The sequence below is a fragment of the Salvelinus sp. IW2-2015 genome, unplaced genomic scaffold, assembly GCF_002910315.2.
Source record: "Salvelinus sp. IW2-2015 unplaced genomic scaffold, ASM291031v2 Un_scaffold1981, whole genome shotgun sequence".
Classification (NCBI taxonomy): Eukaryota; Metazoa; Chordata; class Actinopteri; order Salmoniformes; family Salmonidae; genus Salvelinus; species Salvelinus sp. IW2-2015.
Genome location: NW_019943332.1, coordinates 123573 through 151276, shown reverse-complemented (window position 1 = coordinate 151276; position 27704 = coordinate 123573). Strand labels below are relative to the sequence as shown.

Sequence of the window (27704 nt, the reverse complement as noted above, 5' to 3'; positions counted from 1 at the left end):
ACGACGAGATACCTCTACAAACCACCCTCTACAACATGTACTTGCACTGGAATTATCGCCTCTACACATGTACATGCAACTGGAATTATCCCTCTACACATGTATGCACTCGGAATTATCCCTCTAAACAACCCTTTACACATGTACTGCACTGGAATTACCCCTCTACACATGTACTGCCCTGGAATAATCCGCTCCTACAACCCTTTACAACATGTAACTGCACAGGATTAATCACCTCTACAACACCCTTTAACCACAATGTACTAGCACTGGAATTATCCCTCTACAACATGTACTGTACTTGGAATTATCCTCAACATCCTTTACAGAAAACTATGTAACTGTACTGGAAATTATCCCTCTCCACATGTACTGCACTGGAATTATCCCTCTACACCCTTTACACATGTACTGTACTGAATTATCCCTCTACAAACCCTTTAACACATGTACTGCACTGGGAATTATCCCTCTACAACCTTTCCACATGTACTGTACACTGGAATTTATCCTCTACACATGTGACTGTACTGGAATTATCCCTCTACACCCTTTTACACATGTACTGCACTGGAATTATCCCTCTACATGCCTTTACACATGGTCACTGCACTGGAATTATCCCTCTAACACAATTACTCACTGCAATTATCCCTCTACACAGTACTGCACACTGGGAATTATCCTCTAACACATGTACTGCACTGGAATTATCCCTCTACCATGTACTGGCCATGGAAATTCTCCCTCTACAACCACTTTAAACATGTACTGCACTGGAATATCCCTCTAAACCCTTTACACATGTAGCTGCACAGGAATTATTCCTTTGGCTGGCAAAGAACCTTGCCCTTCATTTTTTATTGGGCCATCAAAGCTGGCTCAGTGAAATTTTGTGTATTGGTTACATTTCCGTCACAGAGGGAGAGGTGGTGTGGATTGGTTACATTTCAGTCACATTAAGGGCGAGGTGGTGGGTGATTGGTTACATTTCAGTCACAAAGGAGAGGGGGTGTGATTGGTACCATATTCAGTCACATAAGGGAAGAGGGGGGTGTGATTGGTACATTTCAGTCCATAAGGGGAGGGGGTTGTCATGATGTCTGAAGGTCAATGCAACTGAGAAATATGAATCCTTGTAAATTATTCTCATGTGAATACGCACAAGATGGGAATGATGGTGAAATCATTTAGTCATTTCATGAGAGCAAACATGGATAATTAATGATTTTCTGAACAATATTTTATTTAATGTCTATTAAGAATATCTTATCAAACTTTATTCCATTGTGGATGTTTTCATTAAATAGAGAAAATAACATGCCAATACATGAAATCTAAATAGCTGAATATGATTATGGACTAACATCTGGGGCACACTCATTGTTATTGCTGGGTTTAAACAGTCGAGAGACTATAGTTGTTATGGACTAACAGTTCTGAAGGACACAACTCATCGTTTATTGCTGGTTAAACAGAGAGAGACTAGTTTGACTTATGGTGACTTAACAGTCTGCTAGCGTTTTTGATAAGTGCACAATCATGTTATTCTGGTTAAACAGTGAGAGACTAGTTGATTAATTGGACTTCTAACAGTCTGAAGGACCCAACTCATGTTAAATTCTGGTTAAACAGTGAGAGACTAGTTGATTATGGACTAACAGTCTAACAAGTTTGAATCTCGTATCTGAGAGCTGTATTAGACCAGTCTGAAGCAACTTGTTTCTACTAAGACTTGATTGCTAAGTTGTTTTAAGGACACACTATGTATTCGGAAAAGAGAACTAGTTGATCAAGGAGTTGTGATTGTTTTTACAATTACGGAAATAATTGTCATGTTTTTTACTGGTACCTCGTCAGCCACATTGTGAATGGTTAAGAATAATATGTTCATGTTTTACTCGTACCTCAGCAGCATTGTGGAATGGTTAGGAAATATTTTCATGTTTACTGGTACCTGCAGTGCCAGCCAGATTGGTGATATGGTTAGGAAATAATATGTCCAATGTTTTAACTGGTACCCTCAGCCAGCCTTGTGAATAGTTAGGAAATAATCATGTCAATGTTTTAACTGCGTACCTCACGCAGCATTGTGAATGGTTAGGTAAAATGAATATGTCATGTTTTTACTGGTCACCCTCGCAGCCAGCATTGTGAATGGTTTAGGAAAAATATGTCATGTTTTTACTCGTAACCAGTCAGCCAGCATGTGAATGGTTAGGAAAATAATTGTCCATGTCTTTACTGGTCGTCAGCCAGCATTGCTGATATTGGTTAGGAAAAATAATATGTCATGTTTTACTCGTACCTATCAGCCAGCATTGTGAATGGTTAGGAAAATATTGTCATGTTTATACTGGTACTTCGTCAGCCAGCATTGTGAATGGGCTGCAGGAATAATGTCAATGGTTTTTACTCGTACCTAAGGCCAGCATTGTGAATGGTTTAGGAAATAATATGTCATTGTTTACTCGTAACTCAGCCAGATTGTGAATGGGTTTAGGAAATAATTATGTCATGTTTTACTCATACCGTCAGCCACATTGGTGAATGGTTTAGGAAATAATATGTCCATGTTTTACTCGTACCTCAGCACGCAATTGTGGATGGTTAGGAAATAATAAGGTCATGTTTTTACTCGTACCTCAAGGCCAGCATTTTTGAAATGGTTAGGAAATAATATGTAGCATGTTTTTACTCATACCTCAGTTTCCAGCATTGTGAATGGTGTCTGCTTGCAGTGACAACTACTAGACCAGGGCAGTAAATCTAATACTTAGGTGTTTTTAGTCATGCATGAAAGGTCTTGTGGTGTGTTTCTGTGGTTATAAGTTACATCTCTGGCCAAGCTGGCAGGGTCTGAATAAACCCAAATGTCCACCTGGTACACTGACAGGGTCTGAATCAAACCCAATGTCCACCTGGCACACTGGCAGGGTCTGAATCAAACCCAATGTCCACTGGTACACTGGCAGGGTCTGAATCAAACCCAATGTCCACCTGGCACACTGACAGGGTCTGAATCAAAACCCAATGTCCACCTGGCACACTGACAGGGTCTGAATCAAACCCAATGTCCACCTGGCAACACTGGCAGGGTCTGAATTAAACCCAATGTCCACCTGGTACACTGGCAGTGTCTGAAATCAAACCAATGTCCACCTGGTACACACATGACAGGGTCTGAATCAAACCCAATGTCCACTGGCAGGGTCTGAAATCCAAACCACATGTCCACCATGGTAACACTTGCAGTGTCCTGAATCAAACCCAATGTCCACTGGTTACACTGGCAGTTGTCTGACTCAACCACAATGTCACACCTGGTACACTGGCAGTGTCTGAATCAAACCCAATGTCCACCTGGTACATGGCAGTGTCTGAATCAAACCCAATGTCCACCTGGCAACTGGCAGGGTCTGAATCAAACCCAATGTCCACCTGGTACACTGGCAGTGTCTGAATCAAACCCAATGTCCACCTGGCAACACTGACAGGGTCTGAATCAAACCCAATGTCCACCTGGTACACTGGCAGTGTCTGAATCAAACCCAATGTCCACCTGGTACACTGGCAGGTTCTGAATCAAACCCAATGTCCACCTGGCACACAACACATTTTTCATTAATCAACCCAATGTCCACCTGGCACACTGGACAGGGTCTGATTCAAACCCAATGTCCACCTGGTACACCTGGCAGGGTCTGATCAAACGCCAATGTCCACCTGGCACACAAACATTTTTCATTTTCAACAAATGAACTGGGTTGGTTGAAAAGTTATACTAAACTTACATACCAGCACTAATTTTGTTGACATAGTGGAAGATATACTGAATTTATACTGTTTTTCATACTAAGATGGACCAAGATATGTGTTGCTTTTGCACATATTTGTTCATTGGTTTTGCAAGAGTCTGTTGATTGGTCAGTCATTGGATTTGTTTTGCAATATGTTCAAATCAAATCAAGCTTTATTTATACAGCACATTTCAGACATGGATGCAACACAATGGCTTCACAGGAAAAATATATATAAAAAACAATGAAAATAAAAATAAATATTTACTAGACAACAAACATAAGAGGATAAAAAACAGAAGAATAACAACTGAAAGACTAATGAACATCCTAAGGAAAATCCATTGATTAAAATATTAACAATTGGATGCAACATCCAACCCGAACGAGATGGACAAGCCAGCACAGGTGTACCACATACTGACTAACGAGATGGACAAGCCAGCACAGGTGTAACACATTCTAACTAACGAGATGGACAAGCCAGCACAGGTGTACCACATACTGACTAACGAGGTGACACAAATCAGTGCGTCCTACGTGCTAACGAACTATGTGTTAAAGTCCAACCTCAAAATATAAATGAAAAACCGAAGCCTGTAACACCTTCCCCCTTAAGACAACAAATAAATCCTATATTTTCATTGGACAAGTTTGCTCACCACCAACAGAAAACAACTTCTATTTCACATTATAATCAACTACAACGCTAAACCTTCTACAATATAAACATGGTGTCTACTGGCTGTCAACAATTAAAAACAAGAAAAAACTGAACAAATAATAAAATACAATATCATATTTCTCCCTTTTGTTCCTATAGAATCTTAAAACTAGTTTTGAAAAACTCACTGGCTTCTAGAACTCTCGTCTTCCTAAAACTCACTCGCTTCTAGAACTCTCGTCCTCTTGGAACGAGCCCAAACAAAACTCATCTCCAATACGGAAAAACGTGCAGTCAAAATAAATTGTGATCCTTGATAACGCACTGGCTAAACGCAAAACACAAATATTTTTGACTGCCCACCCTTGAGACAATCAGCAACCAAGTTGTCCTTACCACGGACATGTCTGATTTCAAGATGAAACTCCTGCAATATCTGTAGTAACTTTCCACCTCACTGCGGAGCTTCTCTCTCTTTTCAGGGTTCATTAGATAGGCATGTTGTTGGATCGGGGCCCAGTCCCCAATGTCATGCTCTAGTACATTTGGGTTGGCACATCTGAGAATGAACCCTGATATTATAAAAACAGGGCAACAATGTCAATATAATTGTACCAAAAAATGTCAGTTGGTTGCATGAATAAATATCACTACTAAATGTTANGCTAATCATAAACTTTACGATTAACTATTCTGACCTTCCTATTCTTATAGCCAAATATCCGTGATGGCCACCTAGCATTTTTGTTGCTAGATTTTTAGCATCTTTTTAGACTACCACTGAATTATATTTCAGCTACTTTTTAAAATTATATTTGGAACTTATAACAACTTCTGAAAAGTGGCCAAAGCTATAATGCACGCATTTTCCCTCTAAATGACACAAACCATTTTCTCTGTCCCTTCCTCAGTCACAACATCATTGCTTCGATTAACCAAAACCAATTGATCACCATTGTATCACTAATGTTGGATCTTGAATAGAATTTACAACATCAATCAACATCCTAATCCTAACAGGCGTCCGATGGTTCTAACGCTGAACTTAGCCATAAGATGGTTTTGAGAAACCGTTCCCTGATTAACACTAGTAAGTACTGTCTTAAAAACAGAGACACAAACTCTGCAGTTGTTGAACTGATGTTTGGTGTTAAAGCGGAAATCTGCAATTGCTACATCCATATTGTGACTTTTTAATTATTTATTTATAGCTATTGATTCTTGGAGAATATAACACATGCTTCATGAGCTTAGTTCAACTGTTGTACCCCATCAGAACCCCAAATAAGCTTTTTTTTACTCTGTTTAGAAACAATGTAAATCAACACTATATCCTCAACATGTTTAAAACTATAATGTTGTTATCATGGATGGTCAGTCCTTGCATCCATAGGTCTGTCTGTGAATTTGAGAGTAGTTGCATTTCTCCAGCCCCATCCATCATCTTATTAGCAAAACAGTGGTGGAATGACAGCTTTGTTATTGTTTCAACTGCAGATTGGTTGATTGATTGTTGTGTGGCTTTTTTAAAGGGACAACCTAGGATTTAAACAGAAACAAAATGGCTGCCATGAGACTTGGTTTGGTAAACAGCTGAGGGATGGGGGCTGGAGAAATGTAACCACTCTCAAATTCATAGAGAAAGCTATTGTGTCAACCTTAACCCAAAACCTAGCGACCTCGTCAAGAAGTTCCGACATCTTGGTGTAACAGTTATAAGGTGTTGGCTTGAGAGTCACTGAAACCAGGTTTGAGTTCAGCTCAGGGCTACCCCCTGAATTCACTACACTATGAATACAAGGACTGGCCATCTTTAAGGTCAAAATGATAGTTTAACCAGATTTCGATCCTGATAAATAAATATCATATAAATCTTATTGGCTACACATGGCCTGTCTGCAACGAACTGGAAACATTGGATCAACTATCAACTGGATCGGCCCAAAACTCGAGATAGCAAGCTTGCAACATTGTATAAAATATTCTGGGCCCTCAGTTTCCCCTGCCAGTGAGTTCTCGACCGACACAGCTGTAGGCTATTTGTGAAAGGGATAAGAAGTAATCAGGTATTTTGACATTCCCGCTGGATCAGTGCATTATGTTTTTCCCTTTTGTGCCTAGTGGTTATCGAAAGGGCGAAAGCTGGAAATATTTTACGAAAATACTCTGAGTAACTATTGTCATTCGCTATTGATTTTTATTAGACTTTGTTTACTTGCTGTTTGAGGTGAATAAAACATTACTTTGAGAAGCTCCACAGATCATTAGTGGTGGTGCGTTAAGACGATCAGAAATACTATCAGACATCCCAAATGGGCACATTTATAGGCCTACATTTGCGCTCAGGCCAGGTAGACTAATCCTACTTCTATATGGGTAATCAGGCGTGCGTCCTTACTCAACATTGACAGGAGTGTTTCAAACAAAATACAATTAATAAATTGACAAATCTTGCGAAGTAAGGTCTGGGTGGTCTGCCAGGGGCCGTTTCATTTCGTATCCGTTTGGGTCGGCATGGGGAATGATTGTATTTTCCCATAGTATGTTTTACCGAAGTTGACCGACTGAAAGGGAGTGTAACTTTATGACTGTTGGATTCGGGCTAAACTTTGAACATTGAGATATTAACCTTTCTGGACTACCCATCCCGGATCCGGGATAATTGTCATCAGAAACGCTGACTAGCATAGCCTAGCATAGCGTAAATAATATAATATAATATCATGAAATCACAAGTCCAATACAGCAAATGAAAGATAAACATCTTGTGAATCCAGCCAACATGTCTGATTTTTTTAATGTTTTACAGCGAAAACACAACATATATTTATGTTAGCTCACCACCATATCCAAAAAAACACAGCCATTTTTTCACAGCAAAGATAGCTTTCACAAAACCCACAAATAGAGATAAAATTAATCACTAACCTTTGAAGATCTTCATCAGATGACACTCATATGACATCATGTTATACAATACATTTATGTTTTGTTCGATAATGTGCATATTTATAGCCACAAATCGTGGTTTTACATTGGCGCCATGTTCAGAAATGCCTCCAAAAATAGCCAGAGTAATTACAGAGAGCCACGTGAAATACAGAAATACTCCTCATAAAACTTTGATGAAAGATACATGTTTAACATATAATTAAAGTAACACTGGTTCTTAACGCAACCGCTGTGTTAGATTTAAAAAATAACTTTAGTAAAAAGCACACCATGCAATAATCTGAGACGGCGCTCAGCCATTCTCCGCCATGTTGGAGTCAACAGAAATACGAAATTACATCATAAATATTCCCTTACCTTTGATGATCTTTCATCAGAATGCATTGCCAGGAATCCTAGTTCCACAATAAATCGTTGTTTTGTTTTATAATGTCCATACACATTTGCGCAATGAACGAAAGCTTCACAAAAAGTGATATTAAAAGTTGAAAAAACTGGTCAAACTCAGTTGAGAATCAATCTTCAAGATGTTTTTCTCATATATATCCAATAACGTCCCAAACGGAGCATTTCTTCATGTCTATATAACCGTGGCAAACAAGGACATCACATGCGTAGTGTGCGTGGCCAAGAACTGACAATCTGCCAGACCAGTCACTCCAATGGCTCTCATCCGGTCCCACACTAGACGCTTCATTCCACGTTCTACTGCCTGTTGACATCTAGTGGAAGGCGTATGAAGTGCATACAGATCCATAAATGATAGAGATTTGAATAGGCGATGACTTTCCCATCGACCCATTTCCCAAAACCAATTCTTCCTTTGGCCGCCTCTCCTTCCAGTTCTCTGCTGCCAATGACTGGAACGAACTACAAAAATCTCTGAAACTGGAAACACTTATCTCCTACTAGCTTTAAGCACCAGCTGCCAGAGCAGCTCATAGATTACTGCACCTGTACATAGCCCATCTATAATTTAGCCCAAACAACTACCTTTTACCTACTGTATTTATTTATTTTATTTTGTCCTTTGCACCCCCATTATTTCTATCTCTACTTTGCACATTCTTCCACTGCAAACCAACCATTCCAGTGTTTTTTACTTGCTATATTGTATTTACTTCGCCACCATGGCTTTTTTATATTTTTTATTTATTTATATATTTTGTTTGCCTTCACCTCTTATCTCACCTCACTTGCTCACATTGTATATAGACTTATTTTTCACTGTATTATTGACTGTATGTTTGTTTTACTCCATGTGTAACTATGTGTTGTTGTATGTGTCGAACTGCTTTGCTTTATCTTGGCCAGGTCGCAATTGTAAATGAGAACGTGTTTCAACTTGCCTACCTGGTTAAATAAGGTGAAATAAATAAATAAAATAAATACATTTCAGATTTTTCACTTCCTGTTTGGAAGTTTGCCTGCCATATGAGTTATGTTTTACTCACAGATATAATTCAAACAGTTTTAGAAACTTCAGAGTGTTTTTTATCCAATAGTAATAATAATATGCATATCATATGATCTAGGAAAGAGTAGGAGGCATTCAATTTGGGACCATTCATCCAAAGTGAAAATGTCACCCCTAGTCTTAAGAAGTTCTGAAATATTAAATGATTTATAGTCAGGTCTATGTTGTTGTTAGGTGAATTTATGGGTCCTACATAGGTCTATGTTATTGTTAGGTGAAGTAATGGGTCCTACAGTAGGTCTATGTTGTTGTTAGGTGAAGTTATGGGCCAATTTGTTAACCTGTTAACAAAATATATTTTTTAGAAATATTTAACTTTCACACATTAACAAGTCCAATACAGCAAATGAAAGATACACATCTTGTGAATCCAGCCAACATGTCCGATTTTTAAAATGTTTTACAGCGAAAACACCACGTATATTTATGTTAGCTCACCACCAAATACAAAAAGCACAGACATTTTTCACAGCACAGGTAGCTTGCACATAACCAACCAAACTAACCAAGAACCAACCAAACTAACCAAGAAACAACTTCATCAGATGACAGTCTTATAACATGTTATACAATAAATCTATGTTTTGTTCGAAAAATTTGCATATTTGAGGTATAAATCATAGTTTTACATTGCAGCTACAATCGGAAATAGCACCGAAGCAGCTAGAACAATTACAGAGACCAAATTGAAATACCTAAATACTCATCAATAAAACATTTATGAAAAATACATGGTGTACAGCAAATTAAAGACAAACATCTTGTAATCCAGCCAATATTTCGATTCTTTAAGTGTTTTACAGCGAAAACACAATATAGCATTATATTAGCTTACTACAATAGCCAACCACACAACGCATTGATTCAAGCAACAGTAGCGATAACGAATAAACCAGCAAAAGATATGAATTTTTTCACTAACCTTCTCAAACTTCATCAGATGACAGTCCTATAACATCATATCACAATACATATATGGTTTGTTCGAAAATTTGCATATTTAGCAGCACAAATCGTGGTTATACATTGGGAAAACTTAGCATCTTTTTCCAGAATGTCCGGATATATTTCTGACACTCACCTATTTCAATCAATAACTATTCATAGACTTTACTAAAAAATACATGTTGGACAGCAAATTAAAGATAGCTTAGTTCTTAATGCAATCGCCGTGTTAGAATTCTAAAAATAACTTCATTACGACATGCAGCTTACGTTATGGCGAGAGAGCGCCCACTATCTGGGCGCAAACTAATAGTACACATGTTCGACAGATATATGAAATGACATCATAAATGGGTCCTACTTTTGATGATCTTCCATCAGAATGTTGTACAAGGGGTCCTTTGTCGGGAACAATCGTTGTTTGGTTTTAGATGGCATTTTTCCCTCTTGAATTAGCAAGCACACTAGCCAAGTGGCGCGAAGCTCTCCATCGTCAACAAACTCAGAGAACGGAACACGCCAAAACTCCCGAAATTTCAATCATCTGATTAAACTATATTGAAAAAACATACTTTACGATGATATTGTCACATTTATCAAATAAAATCAAAGCCGGAGATAGTAGCCGTCTATAACGACAGCTTTTAGAAGGAAATCCCCGGTTCTTTCTCGCGCCTTCCTGAACAGGAATTTGTGTCACGTCATGCCAAGAGCTCTTATTCGACCTCAGATCAAGATATACACTCCATTTCTTCTCTCACTGCCTATTGACATCTAATGGAAGGCGTATGAAGTGCATGTATACTAATACATATCAAGCAAATGAATAGGGATGCCCTGGAACAGAGCATCGATTTCAGATTTTCCACTTCCTGTCAGGAAGTTTGCTGCAAAATGAGTTCTGTTTTACTCACAGATATAATTCAAACGGTTTTAGAAACTAGAGAGTGTTTTCTATCCAATAGTAATAATAATATGCATATTGTACGAGCAAGAATTGAGTACGAGGCCGTTGGAAATGGGCACCTTTCATCCAAGCTACTCAATACTGCCCCTGCAGCCCAAAGAAGTTAAACTATCATTATGACATCATGCATGGCCAGGCCATGTATTCATAGTGTACTGAATTCGTGGGGTAGCCCTGAGCTGAACTCAAACCTGTGTCCAGCGACTGTCAAGCCAACACCTTATAACTGTTATGCCAAGATGTCTGAACTTCTTGACGAGGTCGCTAGGTGTTGGGTTACGGTTGCTACAATAGCTTTCTCTATGAATTTGAGATTGGTTACACTTCTCCTTCCCCCATCCCTCAGCTGTTTACCAAACCAAGCCTATGGGAAGCCATTTTGTTGCTGTTTAAAAAATCCACACAACCCAGCAATCTGCAGTTCAAACAATAACAAATCTGTCATTCCTCCACTGTTTTGGTAATAAGATGATTATGAGGTTGGAGAAATGTAACTACAGACAGACAGACCTATGGATGCAAGGACTGACCATCCATGATATCAACATTATAGTTTTAACCATGTTGAGGCTATACAGTGTTGATTTACATTGTTTCTAAACATTAGAGTAAAAAAAGCTTATTTGGGGATCTGATGGGGTACAACAGTTGAACTAGGCTCATGAAGCATGTGTTATATTCTTCAAGAATCAATGGCTATAAATAAATAATTTAAAAGTCACAATATTGATGTAGCAATTGCATATTTCCGCTTTAACACCAAACATCAGTTCAACAACTGCAGAGTTTGTGCCTCTGTTTTTAAGACTGTACTTACTAGTGTTAATCAGGGAACGGTTTCTCAAAACCATCTTATGGCTAAATTCATCGTTAGAACCATTGGATGCCTTAAGATGCGTTTGGGAAACCGGGCCCAGATATCCAGTTTCCCCCCTCCTTTTTCGATGTAACAGTCATCTCCTCCTCCTCCTCTTTCATGGCATAAACTGCAACCTCCTCTCCTTTTACTGTAACATCCTCCTCTTTCACTCTGAACGCATCTTCCTCTTTCTTCTCCTCTTCTTTTACCGTAACATCCTCCTCCTCTTTCACTCTGAACGTGTCTTTTTCTTCTTTCACAGTAACGGCCTCATCCTCTACTTCTTGTTTTACTGTGATATCCCTTTCTTCTTTAGCAGGGGAGTAGCTTAGTGACCGCATGGTCGGGGATGTTAGCTAGGCTAATGCTAACTTAATCAGACCGCTAGCTGACTAATAACAACACCGTAAATATGAAATTAAATCGGATAACTAACTAAACGACAAAAGTGGGTTTAAAACACAGTGGCTAATATACACTAAAGCGTCTAAAGAGCTTTATTGGTTCGGCTATTTTGTCTAGCAAGCTACCGAGGTGGCTGACTGACTGTTGTTGCTGTTGAAAGAAGCGTCCCGTCCACTAGATTATACGTCACACTAACAGAATGGCCTTAAAGTCGCAGATCGTCATCTGCTGACTGGAGTGGGTAACGCAGTTGAATAAAATGTATATTTTAATTTTCACACAAAAAGTTAAAGGGTAGGAAGCATGAGTTTTTACTCACCAGTGTAACAACACAGTGTGGTTAAAGACTTGAGTTTTGAGTTGGAGTCACGATCTGGTTCCCTATAAGGACAAACAGTTATGTTTTAATGTTATTACATATTTATTATATAACATAATATACCCTACTGGTCAAAAGTTTTAGAACACCTACTCATTCAAGGGTTTTTCTTTATTTTTACTATTTTCTACATTGTAGAATAATAGTGAAGACATCAAAACTATGAAATAACACATATGGAATCATGTAGTAACCAAAAAAGTGTTAAATCAAAATATATTTTATATTTGAGATTCTTCAAATCGTCACGCTTTGCCTTATTGACAGCTTTGCATACTCTTGGCATTCTCTTAAACCAGCTTGCTATCCTGTGAACTTTGTTCAGCGAAGACGAGTCGGAGAGTTACACATATTCTGAGCACTTGTTGGCTGCTTTTCTTCACTCTGCGGTCCGATTCCGGGAGCCGTCAGTTGGACTCATTTCTCAACGTGTCCACCTGACCCGTCAATTAGTCATTCAAGTCATTTGCAATGTCAGGTGGTTTTGGTAATGAATGTTACAATGGGTAGGAATTCAAACATGTCTGCCACTTGTGTTGAATCAAAGTTGTCCAAAGATGTTTCCATCAGCCTTGATTAGTGATGATGATATTCTTTCTTTTGACCTTGATCACTAGATGTATTCATTTACAATAACTGGTCTAGCTTGGTCACTAGATGTATTCATTTACAATAACTGGTCTAGCTTGGTCACTAGATGTATTCATCTACAATAACTGGTCTAGTTTGGTCACTAGATGTATTAATTTACAATAACTGGCTAGCTGGTCCACACAAAAAACAAATAGATGATTCAGTTTACAATAACTGGTCTAGCTTGGTCACTAGATGTATTCATTTACAATAACTGGTCTAGCTTGGTCACTAGATGTATTCATTTACAATAACTGGTCTAGCTAGGTCACTTCATTTATTTCATAAAAGCTTAATATTATATTAAGTCGTTCAAAGAGAAGCATGTGTTGATTGATTCGTTTTTAATGAGTGAGAATTTAAAACAAATTTTTACACCCGCTACATATTTGCATTGAACCATACTTCTGACATGGATGATTTTGACCCCAGAGGCATATATTTATTTGATCATAGCCTAAATGTCTTTTATTAAATTCTTCCCATTTTTAATGACTTTGTCAATCACCTGGTTCTTAATAAATCCAAATCATGATTTAGTGTTTCTGTATCAATATGGACTTTTAACAAATTCAAATCCTTTGCAGTCATTTTGACTCCAGCCAAAAGCACCTTTGATAAATAAAACGTTTATTTCAAATCAAAATCACAGTATACTGGTCACATACACGTGTTTAGCAGATCTTATTGTAGGTGTAGCGAAATGCTTGTGGTTCTAGCTCCGACAGTGCAGTAATATCTAACAAGTAATATCTAACAATTTCACAACATATACCCAATACACACACATCTAAGTATTTGAATCTAGTTTTCTCTGTAGACATGATCCATCCCACCAGAGGGTGGAGGGGCACCTGTATCAGTGGTTTTGACCAGATAGACACCTGCAGACACACAGTATAGTGCCTCCCATGTACTCTCCTAAGATTGGACTTTTATATACCACATATCACATGACTGTGTTCCTGCCAAGGCAGCAGCTACTCTTCCTGGGGTTAATTAAGGATCCCCATTAGTTCCTGCCAAGGCAGCAGCTACTCTTCCTGGGGTTAATTAAGGATCCCCATTAGTTCCTGCAAGGGCAGCAGCTACTCTTCCTGGGATTTATTATGGATCCCCATTAGTTCCTGCCAAGGCAGCAGTTACTCTTCCTGGGGTTAATTAAGGATCCCCATTAGTTCCTGCCAAGGCAGCAGCTACTCTTCCTGGGGTTGATTAAGTTATAAATGATAGGTTATGAATTAACAGGTATAAATTATGGGTTATGAACTAACAGGTATAAATTATGGGTTATGAATTAACAGGTATAAATGATGGGTTATGAATTAACAGGTATAAATGATGGGTTATGAATTAACAGGTATAAATGATGGGTAATGAACTAACAGGTATAAATTATGGGTTATGAACTAACAGGTATAAATTATGGGTTATGAACTAACAGGTATAAATTATGGGTTATGAATTAACACATTCACTGCGAGCCCAGGCATTTCAATACATTCAGGATTGCTTACGGTCAATGTGCAATATGCAAATATGATCCTTGCAATTATTCAAAAAATTTAGTTCATTTCATGAGAGCAACATGATAATGAATGATTTCTGAACAACAGTTTTTTATTTAATGTCTATTAAGAATATCTTATCAACTTTATTTCACTTGGTGATGTTTCATTATAGAGAACATAACATGACAATACATGACATCTAAGTAGCTGAATATGATTATGGACTAACAGTCTAACAGTTTGAATCACACAACTCATGTAATTCTGGTTAAACAGTGAGAGACTAGTTGATTATGGACTAACAGTCTAACAGTTTGAAGGACACAACTCATGTTATTCTGGTTAAACAGAGAGAGACTAGTTGATAACGGACTAACAGTCCTAACAGTTTGAAGGACACAACTCATGTTATTCTGGTTACCAGAGAGAGACTAGTTGATTATGGACTAACAGTCTAACAGTTTGAAGGGCACAACTCATGTAATTCTGGTTAAACGTGAGAGACTAGTTGATTATGGACTAACAGTCTAACAGTATGAAGGACACAACTCATGTTATTCTGGTTAAACAGAGAGAGACTAGTTGATTATGGACTAACATCTAACAGTCTGAAGGACACAACTCATGTTATTCTGGTTAAACAGAGAGAGACTAGTTGATTATGGACTAACGGTCTAACAGTCTGAAGGACAGAATCATGTTATTCTGGTTAAACAGTGAGAGACTAGTTGATTATGGACTAAAGGAGTGGAGATAATTTTACAAATAGGAAATAATGTCATGTTTTACTCGTACCTCAGCAGCATTGTGAATGGTTGGAATAATATTTCATGTTTTACTCGTACCTCAGCCAGCACTGTGAATGGTGTCTGATGCAGTGACAAACTAGACAGGGCAGTAAATCTAATACTTAGGTGTTTTTAGTCACGCATGAAAGGTCTGTGGTGGTTCTGTGGTTATAAGTTAATGACTTAGAATACATTTCTGGCCATGCTGGCAGGGTCTGAATCAGACCCAATGTCCATCTGGGACACTGGCAGGGTCTGAATACCAAACCAATGTCCATTGGGACACTGGCAGGGTCTGAATCAAACCCAATGTCCCTGGTAACACTGGCAGGGTCTGAATCAAACCTAATGTCCACCTGGTACACTGGCAGGGTCTGAATCAAACCAATGTCCACCTGGTACACTGGCAGGGTCTGAATCAAACCCAATGTCCACTGGCACACTGACAGGGTCTGAATCAAACCCAATGTCACCTGGATCACAATGTCCACCTGGCACACTGACAGGGTCTGAATCAAACCCAATGTCACCTGGCAACTGGCAGGGTCTGAATCAACCCAATGTTAAGGGGGGAAGATTGGTCAAGAGGTTGATGATTATTGTTGTTCTACTGCCTGATTGTTATGCAACAATACTGTTTACAAAAGCTTTGTTAAACAAGTTGTTGTTTGTGTCACACTGCTTTGCTTTATCTGGGCCAGGTCGCGGTTGTAAATGAGAATTTGTTCTCAACTAACTAACTCAACTGGTTAAACTATCATTATGACATCATGGCCACCTGGTTAAACTATCTTTATGACATCATGGCACCTGGTTAAACTATCTTTATGACATCATGGCCACCTGGTTAATAAAGGTGCCTTTTTTATGTTTTTTGTATTTTTAAATGTTTTTTACAAATTAACATGTCTACACTGTATTTCTGATAAATTTTATGTTATTTTAATGGACAAAAAATGTGTTTTCTTTAAAACAAGGACATTTCTAAGTGACCCAACTTTTGAACGGTAGTGTCATCTACATCTATGTAGGAGCAGTATAGACTTATTCTGTTCATTATATACATCTACATGATGTATTGTTCACCATGTAGGAGCAGTATAGACCTAGTCTATTCATTATATACATCTACATGATGTATTGTTACACCATGTAGGACAGTATAGACCTAGTCTGTTCATTATTACATCTACATGATGTATTGTTACACCATGTAGGAGCAGTATAGACTAGTCTGTTCATTATATACACTAACATGATGTATTGTTACACCATGTAGGAGCAGTATAGACCTAGTCTGTTCATTATATACATCTACATGATGTATTGTTACCCATGTAGGAGCAGTATAGACCTAGTCTATTCATTATATACATCTACATGATGTATTGTTACACCATGTAGGAAAGTATAGACCTAGTCTGTTCATTATACTACATAATGATGTATTGGTTACACCATGTAGGAGACAGTATAGACTAGTCTGTTCATTATATAACTACATGATGTATTGTTACACATGTAGGAGCAGTATAGACCTAGTCTGTTCATTATATACATCTAGTATGTATTGTTACACCATGTGGAGGAGTATAGCTAGTCTGTTATTATATACATCTACATGATGTATTGTTACTATGTAGGAGTAATAGACTAGTCTGTTCATTATATACATCTACATGATGTTATTGTAATGATGTAGGAGCAGCATAGACCTAGTCTGTTCATTATATACATCTACATGATGTGTTGTTACACCATGTAGGAGCAGTATAGACCTAGTCTGTTCATTATATACATCTACATTATGTATTGTTACACCATGTAGGAGCAGTATAGACGTAGTCTGTTCATTATATACATCTACATGATGTATTGTTACACCAACAAAAAATTGGAAATTATATTATTTTATACTGATACAATTGCTCAGAGAAAGAGATATAGTTTAACATGTAATTCTCAAAAGGTAAGGGTCTGAATTATTGCCACCCGTGTTTTCAATACTGCAGCACCTTCCCATTGAGAGGATAACGACACTGACATGTTTTATGAGATTAGAGAACACATTGGGTGGGATCTTAGACCATTCCTCCATACAGAATCTCTCCAGGTCCTTGATTTATTTTGTCTGCGCTTATAGATTGCCCTGTTCAATTCAAACCACAGGTTTTCAATGGAGTTCAAGTCCGAAGACTGAGATGGCCATTGAAAATTTWGATTTTGTTCCCAATTAACCATTTCTTTGTGGATGTTGATGTGTCTTGCTGGAAGATCCACTTATGGTCCAAGTTTCAGCCTCCTAGCAGAGAGGTAACCAGGTTTCTGGCTAAAATATCCTGGTAGTGGGTAAAGTTTATTTATTTATTTTATACAGTAATTTTTGCTCATATTTATCAAGGGTATAAATAACTAGGTGCTTATTTTGATATCTAGTTATTTAACTGAATCAGAAATACAGATGTGGAATAGATGTAGAGTTTGTTTTAAATTCTCATAAAAAATCTGAACTAATCCAACAACACTTGTTGCTCTTTGTACGTGTTGATATAATATTAATATTTAATGGAGAGAAAAAAAACGTTTCCCTAAACTGCTTTATAATATTATAATTCAATGAAGAATAAAAAAAGTTTTCCCTCAACTGCGTTTCCTCCCTCCAGACAGCAGATGGCAATATGTGTCTTTCAGGCGAAGTTTCTTCTGTGACGTATAATCTAGTGGACGGAACGCTTCAACAACTGCAGCCACCTCGGTAGCTCGCTAGCCAACAAAGTCGGAACATTYATGTTCTTTAGACAATTTCCTGGTTTATTTGCCACTATGATTTAAACATACTTATGTGGAAACAAATAGCTACCCCATTTAATATTTACGTTTTAAGTCAACTAACGTTAGCTGGCTGGTTAAGTTAGCACTAGTCTAATTGCTAATGCTAACTAGCTATTATCCCCGACCATGAGTTCACTAAGCTACTCTCCTCCTGCTATAGAAGAGGAGGTCTGCTGGACGGAGAAAGAAGCTCTCGTGAAAGAGGAGGAGGAAGAGGAGGTTGTTACAATACAAAAACAAGTAGAGAGTGAGGCTGTTAGGGTGAAAGAAGAAGAAAAAGACGTTTCAGTGAAAGAAGAGGAAGACGCGTTCAGAGTGAAAGAGGAGGAGGATGTTACTGTGAAAGAAAATGAGGAGGATGCAGTTTTTGGAGTGGAGGATGAAGCGAAAGAAGATGAAGAGGTTTTTGGAATGAAGGATGAAGAGGGGGAGATTACTGTCACATTAGAGGAGGACGAAGAAGAGAAGACTGGAGAACTGATTAACACCAGTAAATACAGTGAGTACTATCTTATAAAACAGGGGCACAAACTCAGCAGTTGTTGAACTAATGTGTGATTTTTAAAAGGGCATTCTACACTTGAATATGTTTTTGTACTGTCGGAATTGTTCATGACGTCCTCCAGTGATTTTTAAACTTTTCCTGTTGAAAAGTGATATACACTGCTCAAAAAAATAAAGGGAACACTAAATATACATCTAGGATGAATTGAATGAAATATTTATTAAATCAATTTTTTTCTTTACACATAGTTGAATGTGCTGAAATAAATCGACAGCAAATTTGCAGATGGACAATTAAATGTTCACCATGGAGGTCTGGATTTGGAGTTCACACTCAAGAATAACGTGGAAACCACACTACAGGCTGATCCAACTTTGATGTTAATGTCCTTAAACAGTCAAATAGAGGCTCAGTAGTGTGTGTGGCTCCCACGTGCCTGTTATGATCCTCCCTACAAGACGTTGAGCATGATGCTCCTGGATGAGGTGGGCGGATGGTCTCCTGAGGGGATCTTCCTCCCAGACTGGCTAAGCATTCCGCCTCTCTGACAGCTGTGATGCCACGTGGTTTTGGGTGGATGGAGCGAGACCTGATGTTCCCAGATTGTGGCTCATGGGATTCCAGGGTCTGGAGACGGGCGGGCCGTCATAGCGTTCAATGCCTTCTTTACAGAATGCTGACTACACTGCAGCACGGAGGTCTAGCATTGTCTTGCATTAGGAGGAACCCAGGGCCAACCGCACCAGCATATGGTCTCACAAGGGGTCTGAGGATCTCATCTCGGTACCTAATGGCAGCCAGGCTACCTCTGGCGAGCACATGGAGGGCTGTGCGGCCCCCCAAAGAAATGCCACCCACACCATGACTGACCCACCGCCAAACCGGTCATGCTGGAGGATGTTGCAGGCAGCAGAACGTTCTCCACGGCGTCTCCAGACTCTGTCACTGCTTTCATCTGTGAAGAGCACAGGGCGCCAGTGGCGAGTTTGCCAATCTTGGTGTTCTCTGGCAAATGCCAAACGTCCTGTAAGCACAACCCCCACTTGTGGACGTCGGGCCCTCATACCACCCTCATGGAGTCTGTTTCTGACCGTTTGAGCAGACACATGCACATTTGTGGCCTGCTGGAGGTCATTTTGCTCTGGCAGTGCTCGTCCTGCTCCTCCTTGCACAAAGGGGGAGGTAGCGGTCCTGCTGCTGGGTTGTTGCCCTCCTACGGCCTCCTCCACGTCTCCTGATGTACTGGCCTGTCTCCTGGTAGCACCTCCATGCTCTGTACACTACGCTGACAGACACAGCAAACCTTCTTGCCACAGCTCACATTGATGTGCCATCCTGGATGAGCTGCACTACCTGAGCCACTTGTGTGGGTTGTAGACTCCGTCTCATGCTACCACTAGAGTGAAAGCACCGCCAGCATTCAAAAGTGACCAAAACATCAGCCAGGAAGCATAGGAACTGAGAAGTGGTCTGTGGTCACCAGCTGCAGAACCACTCCTTTATTGGGGGTGTCTTGCTAATTGCCTATCATTTCCACCTTTTGTCTATTCCATTTGCACAAGAGCATGTGAAATTTATTGTCAATCAGTGTTGCTTCCTAAGTGGACAGTTTGATTTCACAGAAGTGTGATTGACTTGGAGTTACATTGTGTTGTTTAAGTGTTCCCTTTATTTTTTTGAGCAGTGTATAAATACAGTAAAGTACAAACACACTAAAGGGAAACAAATAAATGTTTTGAGCAAAATATATATATATATTTTGAGAACTGCAAACTAGAAGGAGTGAGTGGTGTCATAGTAAGGCCTTCAAGGAGTTGGCTTGATGGGAAGTCGTGATGTCATCCAATAGGCGACAGATCTTCATGTGAATATTCATTATTCTTTTTTAAATCCTTCCTGTTCTGTCAAGTTGGTTGTTGATCATTGCTAGAAAGTCATTTTCAAGTCTTGCCATAGACTTTCAAGACAATTTAAGTCCAAACTGTAACAACATCACCGTATTCCTGACCTAACCCTGAGCATATCGGACTGTTTTTCTCCACTACATCACCGTATTCCTGCCGTAAGCTCTGGACCATTACACCAGATAATCGCAGCTGGCTAGCTGCCACCGAGTGGCCCAGCCTCGAAGCTAGCCTTGAGCCAGGCTCATCTCCCGGCCTATTTAGTGGACCCTATGATCACTCGGCTACACAGCTGATGCCTCCCAGACTCTTCACTAAGACGACTAGAAGCCACTACATCACCGGATTCCTGCCGTAAGCTCTGGACCTTTGCACCGGATTGGCTATAGTGGCTAACGCCCTTGTCCCAAAGCTAGCACCAGTTAGCCTCGAACCAGGTGCATCTCCCAGCTAGCAAACAAATTACTCCAGCTACAATACCTCTTCTGCCAATTGGCCTGGACCCTTTGTCGACACAGACCCCCGCCGATCCATCACGACTGGTCTGCCGACGCAATTCCATCCGATGTGCCCTCAACCGGACTTTGCCAGACGTCGGTGAGGCCCTTGTCCCAAAGCTAGCACCAGTTAGCATCGAGCCAGGCGCGTCTCCCGGCTAGCATAGTAACGACTACCTAACGGCTTCCCTGGTTCATATATTGCTGTTCACTGGACGCTATGATCACTTGGCTACATAGCTGATGCCTGCTGGACTGTTCATTAATCACGGTTCTCCATTTTGTTTATCTGTCGGCCCCAGCCTCGAACTCAGGCCCTGTGTGTACTTAACTGACCCTCTCTGCCCATTCATCGACATTTTACTTGTTGTTATTGTCTTACCCGTTGTTGTCTTAGCTGATTAATTGTTGTCTTACCCGTTGTTGTCTTAGCTAGCTCTCCCAGTCAACACCTGTCATTGCTGTATGCCTCGCTTTATGTCTCTCTAATGTAAATATGCCTTATATACTGTTGTTTAGTTATCACTGTTTTATTTTACTGCGGAGCCCCTAGTCCCACTCAACATGCCTCAGAGAGCTCTTTTGTCCCACCTCCAACACATGCGGTGACCTCACCTAGCATAACTGGTGCCTCCAGAGATGCAACCTCTCKTATCGTCACTCAATGCCTAGGTTTTTCTCCACTGTACTCACACACTACCATACCCCTGTCTGTACATTATGCCCTGAATCTATCCTACCACGCCCAGAAATTTGCTCCTTTTATTCTCTGTTCCCAACGCACTAGACGACCAGTTCTGATAGCCTTTAGCCGTACCCTCATCCGTAGCTCCTCTGGCCATGCGGGTGAGTGTAGAGGGTACCGCAGGCCGCTGGTGTCCCAGGCAGGCTTCTCATTTGTTGACTGTACGAAGAAAGCCTTGGTTCGATGCATGGTGAACATACAGAAGCCTTCTCGCCTAAGGTGTTGCTCGACTGCTTTAGCACACTTCCAACCTTAATACGTAGCTGTTTAGTTACAGTTCACGATGTGGCGAACTGATCATAGCTGATCAGGGAGATAAATTTGCTGAATGACAGTTGACATGACGAACAGGACGGAGATGCGACAACAGACAAGCTTGCGTCGATGTCAGTATCTTCTGGCGTGGAAGAGACATGAGCCGGGTGGACACCACGGTGGGATGCCGAAGCATCCCTAACAAGGATGAAGGTGGTGGGATATGGAGGTGGAGTTGTCTACTTGAGTGCGGTTGGTGATGGGTTCGGTTGGGGCTTGTTGGAGAGAGGTGGGGAGGACGGAGGGCGGCAGAAGTGGGTTGGTGAGAGGGAAACGTTTCGGAGGCGTGGAGTGGGAGGCGATGGTGAGCAGACAGGCGCAGGGCGGGGAGGTGCGGATTCGGAGCTGGTAGGATGAGCAACACGGATGTAGCAGGGGGGGAGGGGCCGGTGGGGTGTGGGGGGTAGTTCGGACGAGGGAGATGCGGGGTGAGTGGAGGAAGGGTGCATGAAGAGCATGGTGGGTGTAGGGGTGTCGGCATGTTGCACCGGGGGAGAGGAGGGCAGATGATGGTGGTAGAGTGGGCAGCGCGCGCGGGGTTCCGCTAGCGAACGCTCCCAGCGAGGTCCGGAGCTGGTGGAAGAAGGGGGCAATGCGGCGGGAATTTCAGAGAGGAGAAGTGTGTTGGGGGAGGGGAAGAGTTATTTAACTTTCACAATTAACAAGTCCAATACAGCAAATGAAATAACATCTTGTGATCCAGTCAACCATGTCCACTATTTAAAATGTTGTCGCTGAAACACACGGTATATTTATGTTAGCTCACCAAGATACAAAGAAAGCACAGACATTTTCACAGCCACAGGTAGCATGCACACACCAACCAACTAACAAGACCAAACCAAGAGCTACGCACAGAAAAGTTCATCAGATACGTCCTTACATTGATTACACAATAATTATTTTTGTCAACCAAATTTGCATATTGAGAGTTAATATCAGTTTACATTGCAGCACCATCCAGCTACCGTAAATAGCATTACCGAAGCAGCCAGAGTTCAATTATAAGACCAACGTGAATACTAAACATCATCATAAACTTCTGAAAAATGCAGGTGTCAGCAAATGAAAGACAAGCATCTTGTGAATCAGCCCAATATTTCGATTTGTTTTAAAAGTGTTTATCAGCGAAAACCATAAGCGTTATATTAGTTATACAATGCCTACACACAACCGCTTCATTCATTCAAGGACGATACAAGCACGTTACCGATAGCGAATAACAGCAAAATACATGATTTTTTCATTAACCTTTTCAAAATTCACAATGACAGTTTATAACATCAATTAACAATACTATATGCGTTTCTTTCAGGGCAATATATTTGAGCTGTATCGTGGTTTATTCATTCTGAAAGTTAGCATCTTTTCCAGAATGTCGGATATTTTTCTGACACTCACCCTCATTCTGACCAAATAATATCATAACATTCAAAAAAATACATGTTGTATAGAATGATAGATACACTACTTCTAATGCACATCGCCGTGTTTGACATTCTAAAATACTTTTTAGACATGCAGCTTAGTAGTAGCACAGCCCAAACATCTGGGGCAAACAATAAAGTCCTTCGACAGATATATGAATACATCATAATGGTCCTACTTTGTTACTTCCACCAAATGTTGTCAGGGTCCTTGTGTGGACAATCGTTGTTTGGTTTTAGGAATGGATTTCTACCCTCGATGAGCAAGCAAACTAGCCAAGTGCGCGTAAGCTTCCTCCTCGCTCCAACGCAAGACGCACACGCTAAACTCTCCGAAATTCAATATCTAATAAAACTTATATTGAAAAAAATATCTTTACAGATGAATCTTCACTTACAAATAAAATCAAGCCGGAGATATAGACGTCTAATACAGTTGCTTTCAAGAAGCAATAGCGTGGTGACCTTTATTGCGCTCCTGACAAACAATCTGGGTCATCCATCCAAGCTGTCTCTTTGACCATAGAAAAATTGAACCCCCATTTTACTGTTCAAGTGTTTTTAACTACAAACGGTTATTGCGATGATGGCCAAAACCAAATAATCAGTACATTCAATACACCTCTACATTATAATCAAAAAGTAGTGTGGAAATTGCCCCCCCCAAAACTCATAAGCAACCTGGAAATGAGTACTCCCCTGTAGGTTTCACCCATCACATCAAACATTGAAAAACTAAAATCTTGCTCACCATTTTTGCCCAGGCAAATACTACATCCATAACTAGCGGTCCTCATAGCAGAGTTGTTCCGCAATCAAATGTGGTCATGCCCTCGTACTGCAATGTTATTATAACACCAGAAAGGGGCCTAATATTGAAACCAAAAGTTGTCGCACACTTCTTAGTTCAACAAACATTTATTGCCTACATTCATCCGATCTTAACTACTAATGCTGAAAACAGACAAAATGATCATGGCTCATTTTTAAGCACAATGTTCAAATAGTGTAACATCCATACAATATCAATGTGACAACATCATGGGCTACCTGTTGGCATCGAACTTTACCAGTATGCATTTCCGTGTGGGGCTTTAATCATCTTCTGAATTTGTGTTCCCACAAGAGAGACGGGACAATCGTATCCTCTGGAGTCTCAACAACATCATGTATCGACAGCAGAAAAGGTCCCTCAGACGAACTCCTCAAAACACCACAGAGACCCACAGGAAAGAATCATCTCTGCTCTGACTGTGGGAAGAATTCACCTCATCAGCATTAAACATCAGAGAACACACACAGGAAAGAAAGATTCTGGAGCAATGTGGAAGATTTACCAGCAACCAGCTCTGACATCACACCAGAGAATACACACAAGAGATAACTCTCTTTAATGTGGTCAATTCGGAAGAGTTTTCAATTCTATCGAATCTGACAGTCACCAGAGGAACACCACAGAGAGAAAACCCTATAGCTGTGATCAATGTGCAGAAGTTTTTTTACCATCTGGCAACCTGAAGGTACACCGGAGAACACACACAGGAAAAACCCTTATAGATGTACATGTGGAAAGAGTTCGTACTGCATCAACCAACCTGATATCACACCAGAGAACACACACAGGAGAGTAAACCTTTAATCTGTGTCAATGTGGAAGAGTTTTTAATCTAGCAGTCCGGACTACACCAGAGAACACACACAAGAGAAACCTATGCTGTATCAATTGTGGGAAGAGTTTTGTTACTCTGGGCAGCGACTTCACCAAAACCGCACAAATAGAAATCTTATAGCTGTATCAAGGGAGAGTTTTACTCATCAATACGAACACCAGAGGAACACACACAGGAGAGAAACCTCTTAGCTGTGACCAGAGATAATCTGATAAAAGATCTCTGATCAAATATCAGAAAATACATACATGAAGGAGTTGTTTCATGATATCAATGAATTAATGTCACAATGTAGAATGTTTGAACATTGTAGTAGGAGTATTTTAATGATGTTCTACCTTATCGTTTGCCCTGTTCTATTGATTTCAACATGATATGGATATTAGCCTCAGGGGGAAAATCCAGGCTCTGAATTGAAAGAGTACTATTTATGAGATTTAACAAAAATTGACTAACAAACCAGTGATCTAACCAGTGATCTTAACATTATTCCCAGATTCCGTGTGGTTTTTGAGCTGTTAGTTTTAACAGGACTTGCAACCTCATCTCCCTCCTCTCGGCACAATTGATTTCAACATGATATCTATGAGTGATGACAAATAAGTGTTGCGTTCCTTTGTTCAGTGACCCCTAAATTTAAATGCATCACTCCAAAATGTAGCTGACTGTCTTCTGCAGGTTGTCCTCTAACCAGTGAGGTAAAAGATATCTCCCATTTCCATGTGTTTTTTTAGTTGTGTTAGTTTCAACAGAACATATAACCTGATTTCCCCCCTAATTGATATCAGTGATTTATTGCTACTTGTCAAAACAACAGCGTTTTTGCTGCTTGTGCAGTTTATAAGGTGCTTGTTTTAAAAAATATATATGATTATTGTGGCAGATGTTTGTGTATATAGCACATTTTACTTTTAGGTTTTGAATATATCACAAACTGTTTCTGCATATTGGTTATTTGGACACGTTAAAACTGTGTTTTGACATTGGGGCTATCCCACCTAGCAAAATGTCATTGAAAATAAGACTATGCCCAACGTCCAATGTACTTTCGGTTTTATTTGAAAGTGAAAGTTGAAAAGATGTCTTTTGTCAGTGACTTGAAAACGACTTAATTTCAACATACTTGCAGCCTATACACATGGACGCAGTATGATAAATTGGTTTATAATCAATTTTATTAACAATCCTACATCACTCCAGTATTTCTTTACAACATTCAAGTGCTAATTGTCTTTATTCCACTACTGAAGAAGCATGACTCAAATCACCTCATATTTCAAACATTCAGCCTGACAAAAGATACATGTTTTATTATTCCATGCCTCACCATTAAGGTAATTATTGCCAATACATATTAACAAAGGGGTATACATTTGCTTTTGATATTTCATATTTACAATTCATGTAACATTTAGTCATAATTATTTATGAAACAAACGGACAATTTATGGGTACAATTATATTGAAATTGTTATCCTGCTTTTAGAATATCAGGGTTCGTTCTCAGATGTGCCAACCCAAATGCATGACATTGGGGACTGGGCCCGATCCAACAACATGCCTATCGAGTGAACCCTGAAAAGAGAGAGAGAAGTAAGGTGGAAAGTTACTACGGATATTGGGATTTCGCAGGAGTTTGCTCTTGAAATCAGACATGACTAATACAATTAGATTTGAGTTTCTTTTTTGGGGGGGGGTTTACTGCACGTTTTTCCGTGAGATGAGTTTTGTTTGGGCTCGTTCCAAGGGGACGAGAGTTCTAGAAGCTAGTTAGTTTTAGGGTTCTATTGAAAGAAAAAGGATTTAAAAAATAATATTATTGCATATTATTATTTAGAAATGTGTTTTTTCTTGTTTTTCATTGTTGACAGCCAGTGGACACCATGTTTATATTGTAGAAGGTGAAGCATTGTAGTTGATTATAATGTGAAATGGAAATTGTTTTCTGTTGGTGGTGAGCAAACTTGTCCAACAAAAATATAGGATATATTTGTTGTCTAAAGGGGAAGGTGTTACAGGCTTTGGTTTTTCCATTTATGTTTTGAGGTTGGACTTTAGCACGTCTAGCTCGTCAGCACGAATAGCTCGTTAGCACGTAGGGCGCACCGATTGGTGTCACCTCTTTAATCAGTATGTGTTACACTAAATAACGTTAATGAGTGTAAAGCCATGTTGGACTGTTCTGGAAACGCATTATTACAGAGTATATGGGGACAAAAATATAGTTCAGTGGGAAAATAATCCAGAACGTGGTGAGTGTGTGGCGTTTAGTTAGGACATTAACGTATCTAGCCTAGATAACGGTATTTGTACTGGCATAGCTCATTACAATCTCGCCGTACAGTGGTTAAACCCGCCCTTTCTACATATTACATTGGTAATTAACTATAGGAATACGTTATTGGAAGCTATTCACAGAAAACCAT

The 27704-nt window shown here is 39.7% G+C and overlaps 1 protein-coding gene and 1 long non-coding RNA gene across 2 annotated transcripts in view; both read left to right on the top strand.

The window, feature by feature from the left end:
- The first annotated feature begins 5485 nt into the window (after window positions 1–5485).
- The window catches only part of LOC139024887 (uncharacterized), a 94139-nt gene continuing 71920 nt past the window's right edge, over window positions 5486–27704 (top strand). The window contains exon 1 of the long non-coding RNA XR_011476266.1: window positions 5486–5557. This is a non-coding gene — a long non-coding RNA (uncharacterized lncRNA). The remainder of the gene's footprint in view (window positions 5558–27704) is intronic.
- The window catches only part of LOC112072624 (zinc finger protein 180-like), a 79423-nt gene continuing 69831 nt past the window's right edge, over window positions 18113–27704 (top strand). The window contains exon 1 of the mRNA XM_070439862.1: window positions 18113–18714. Within this exon, the coding sequence (XP_070295963.1) occupies window positions 18342–18714 (373 nt within the window). The 5' untranslated portion in view covers window positions 18113–18341. The remainder of the gene's footprint in view (window positions 18715–27704) is intronic.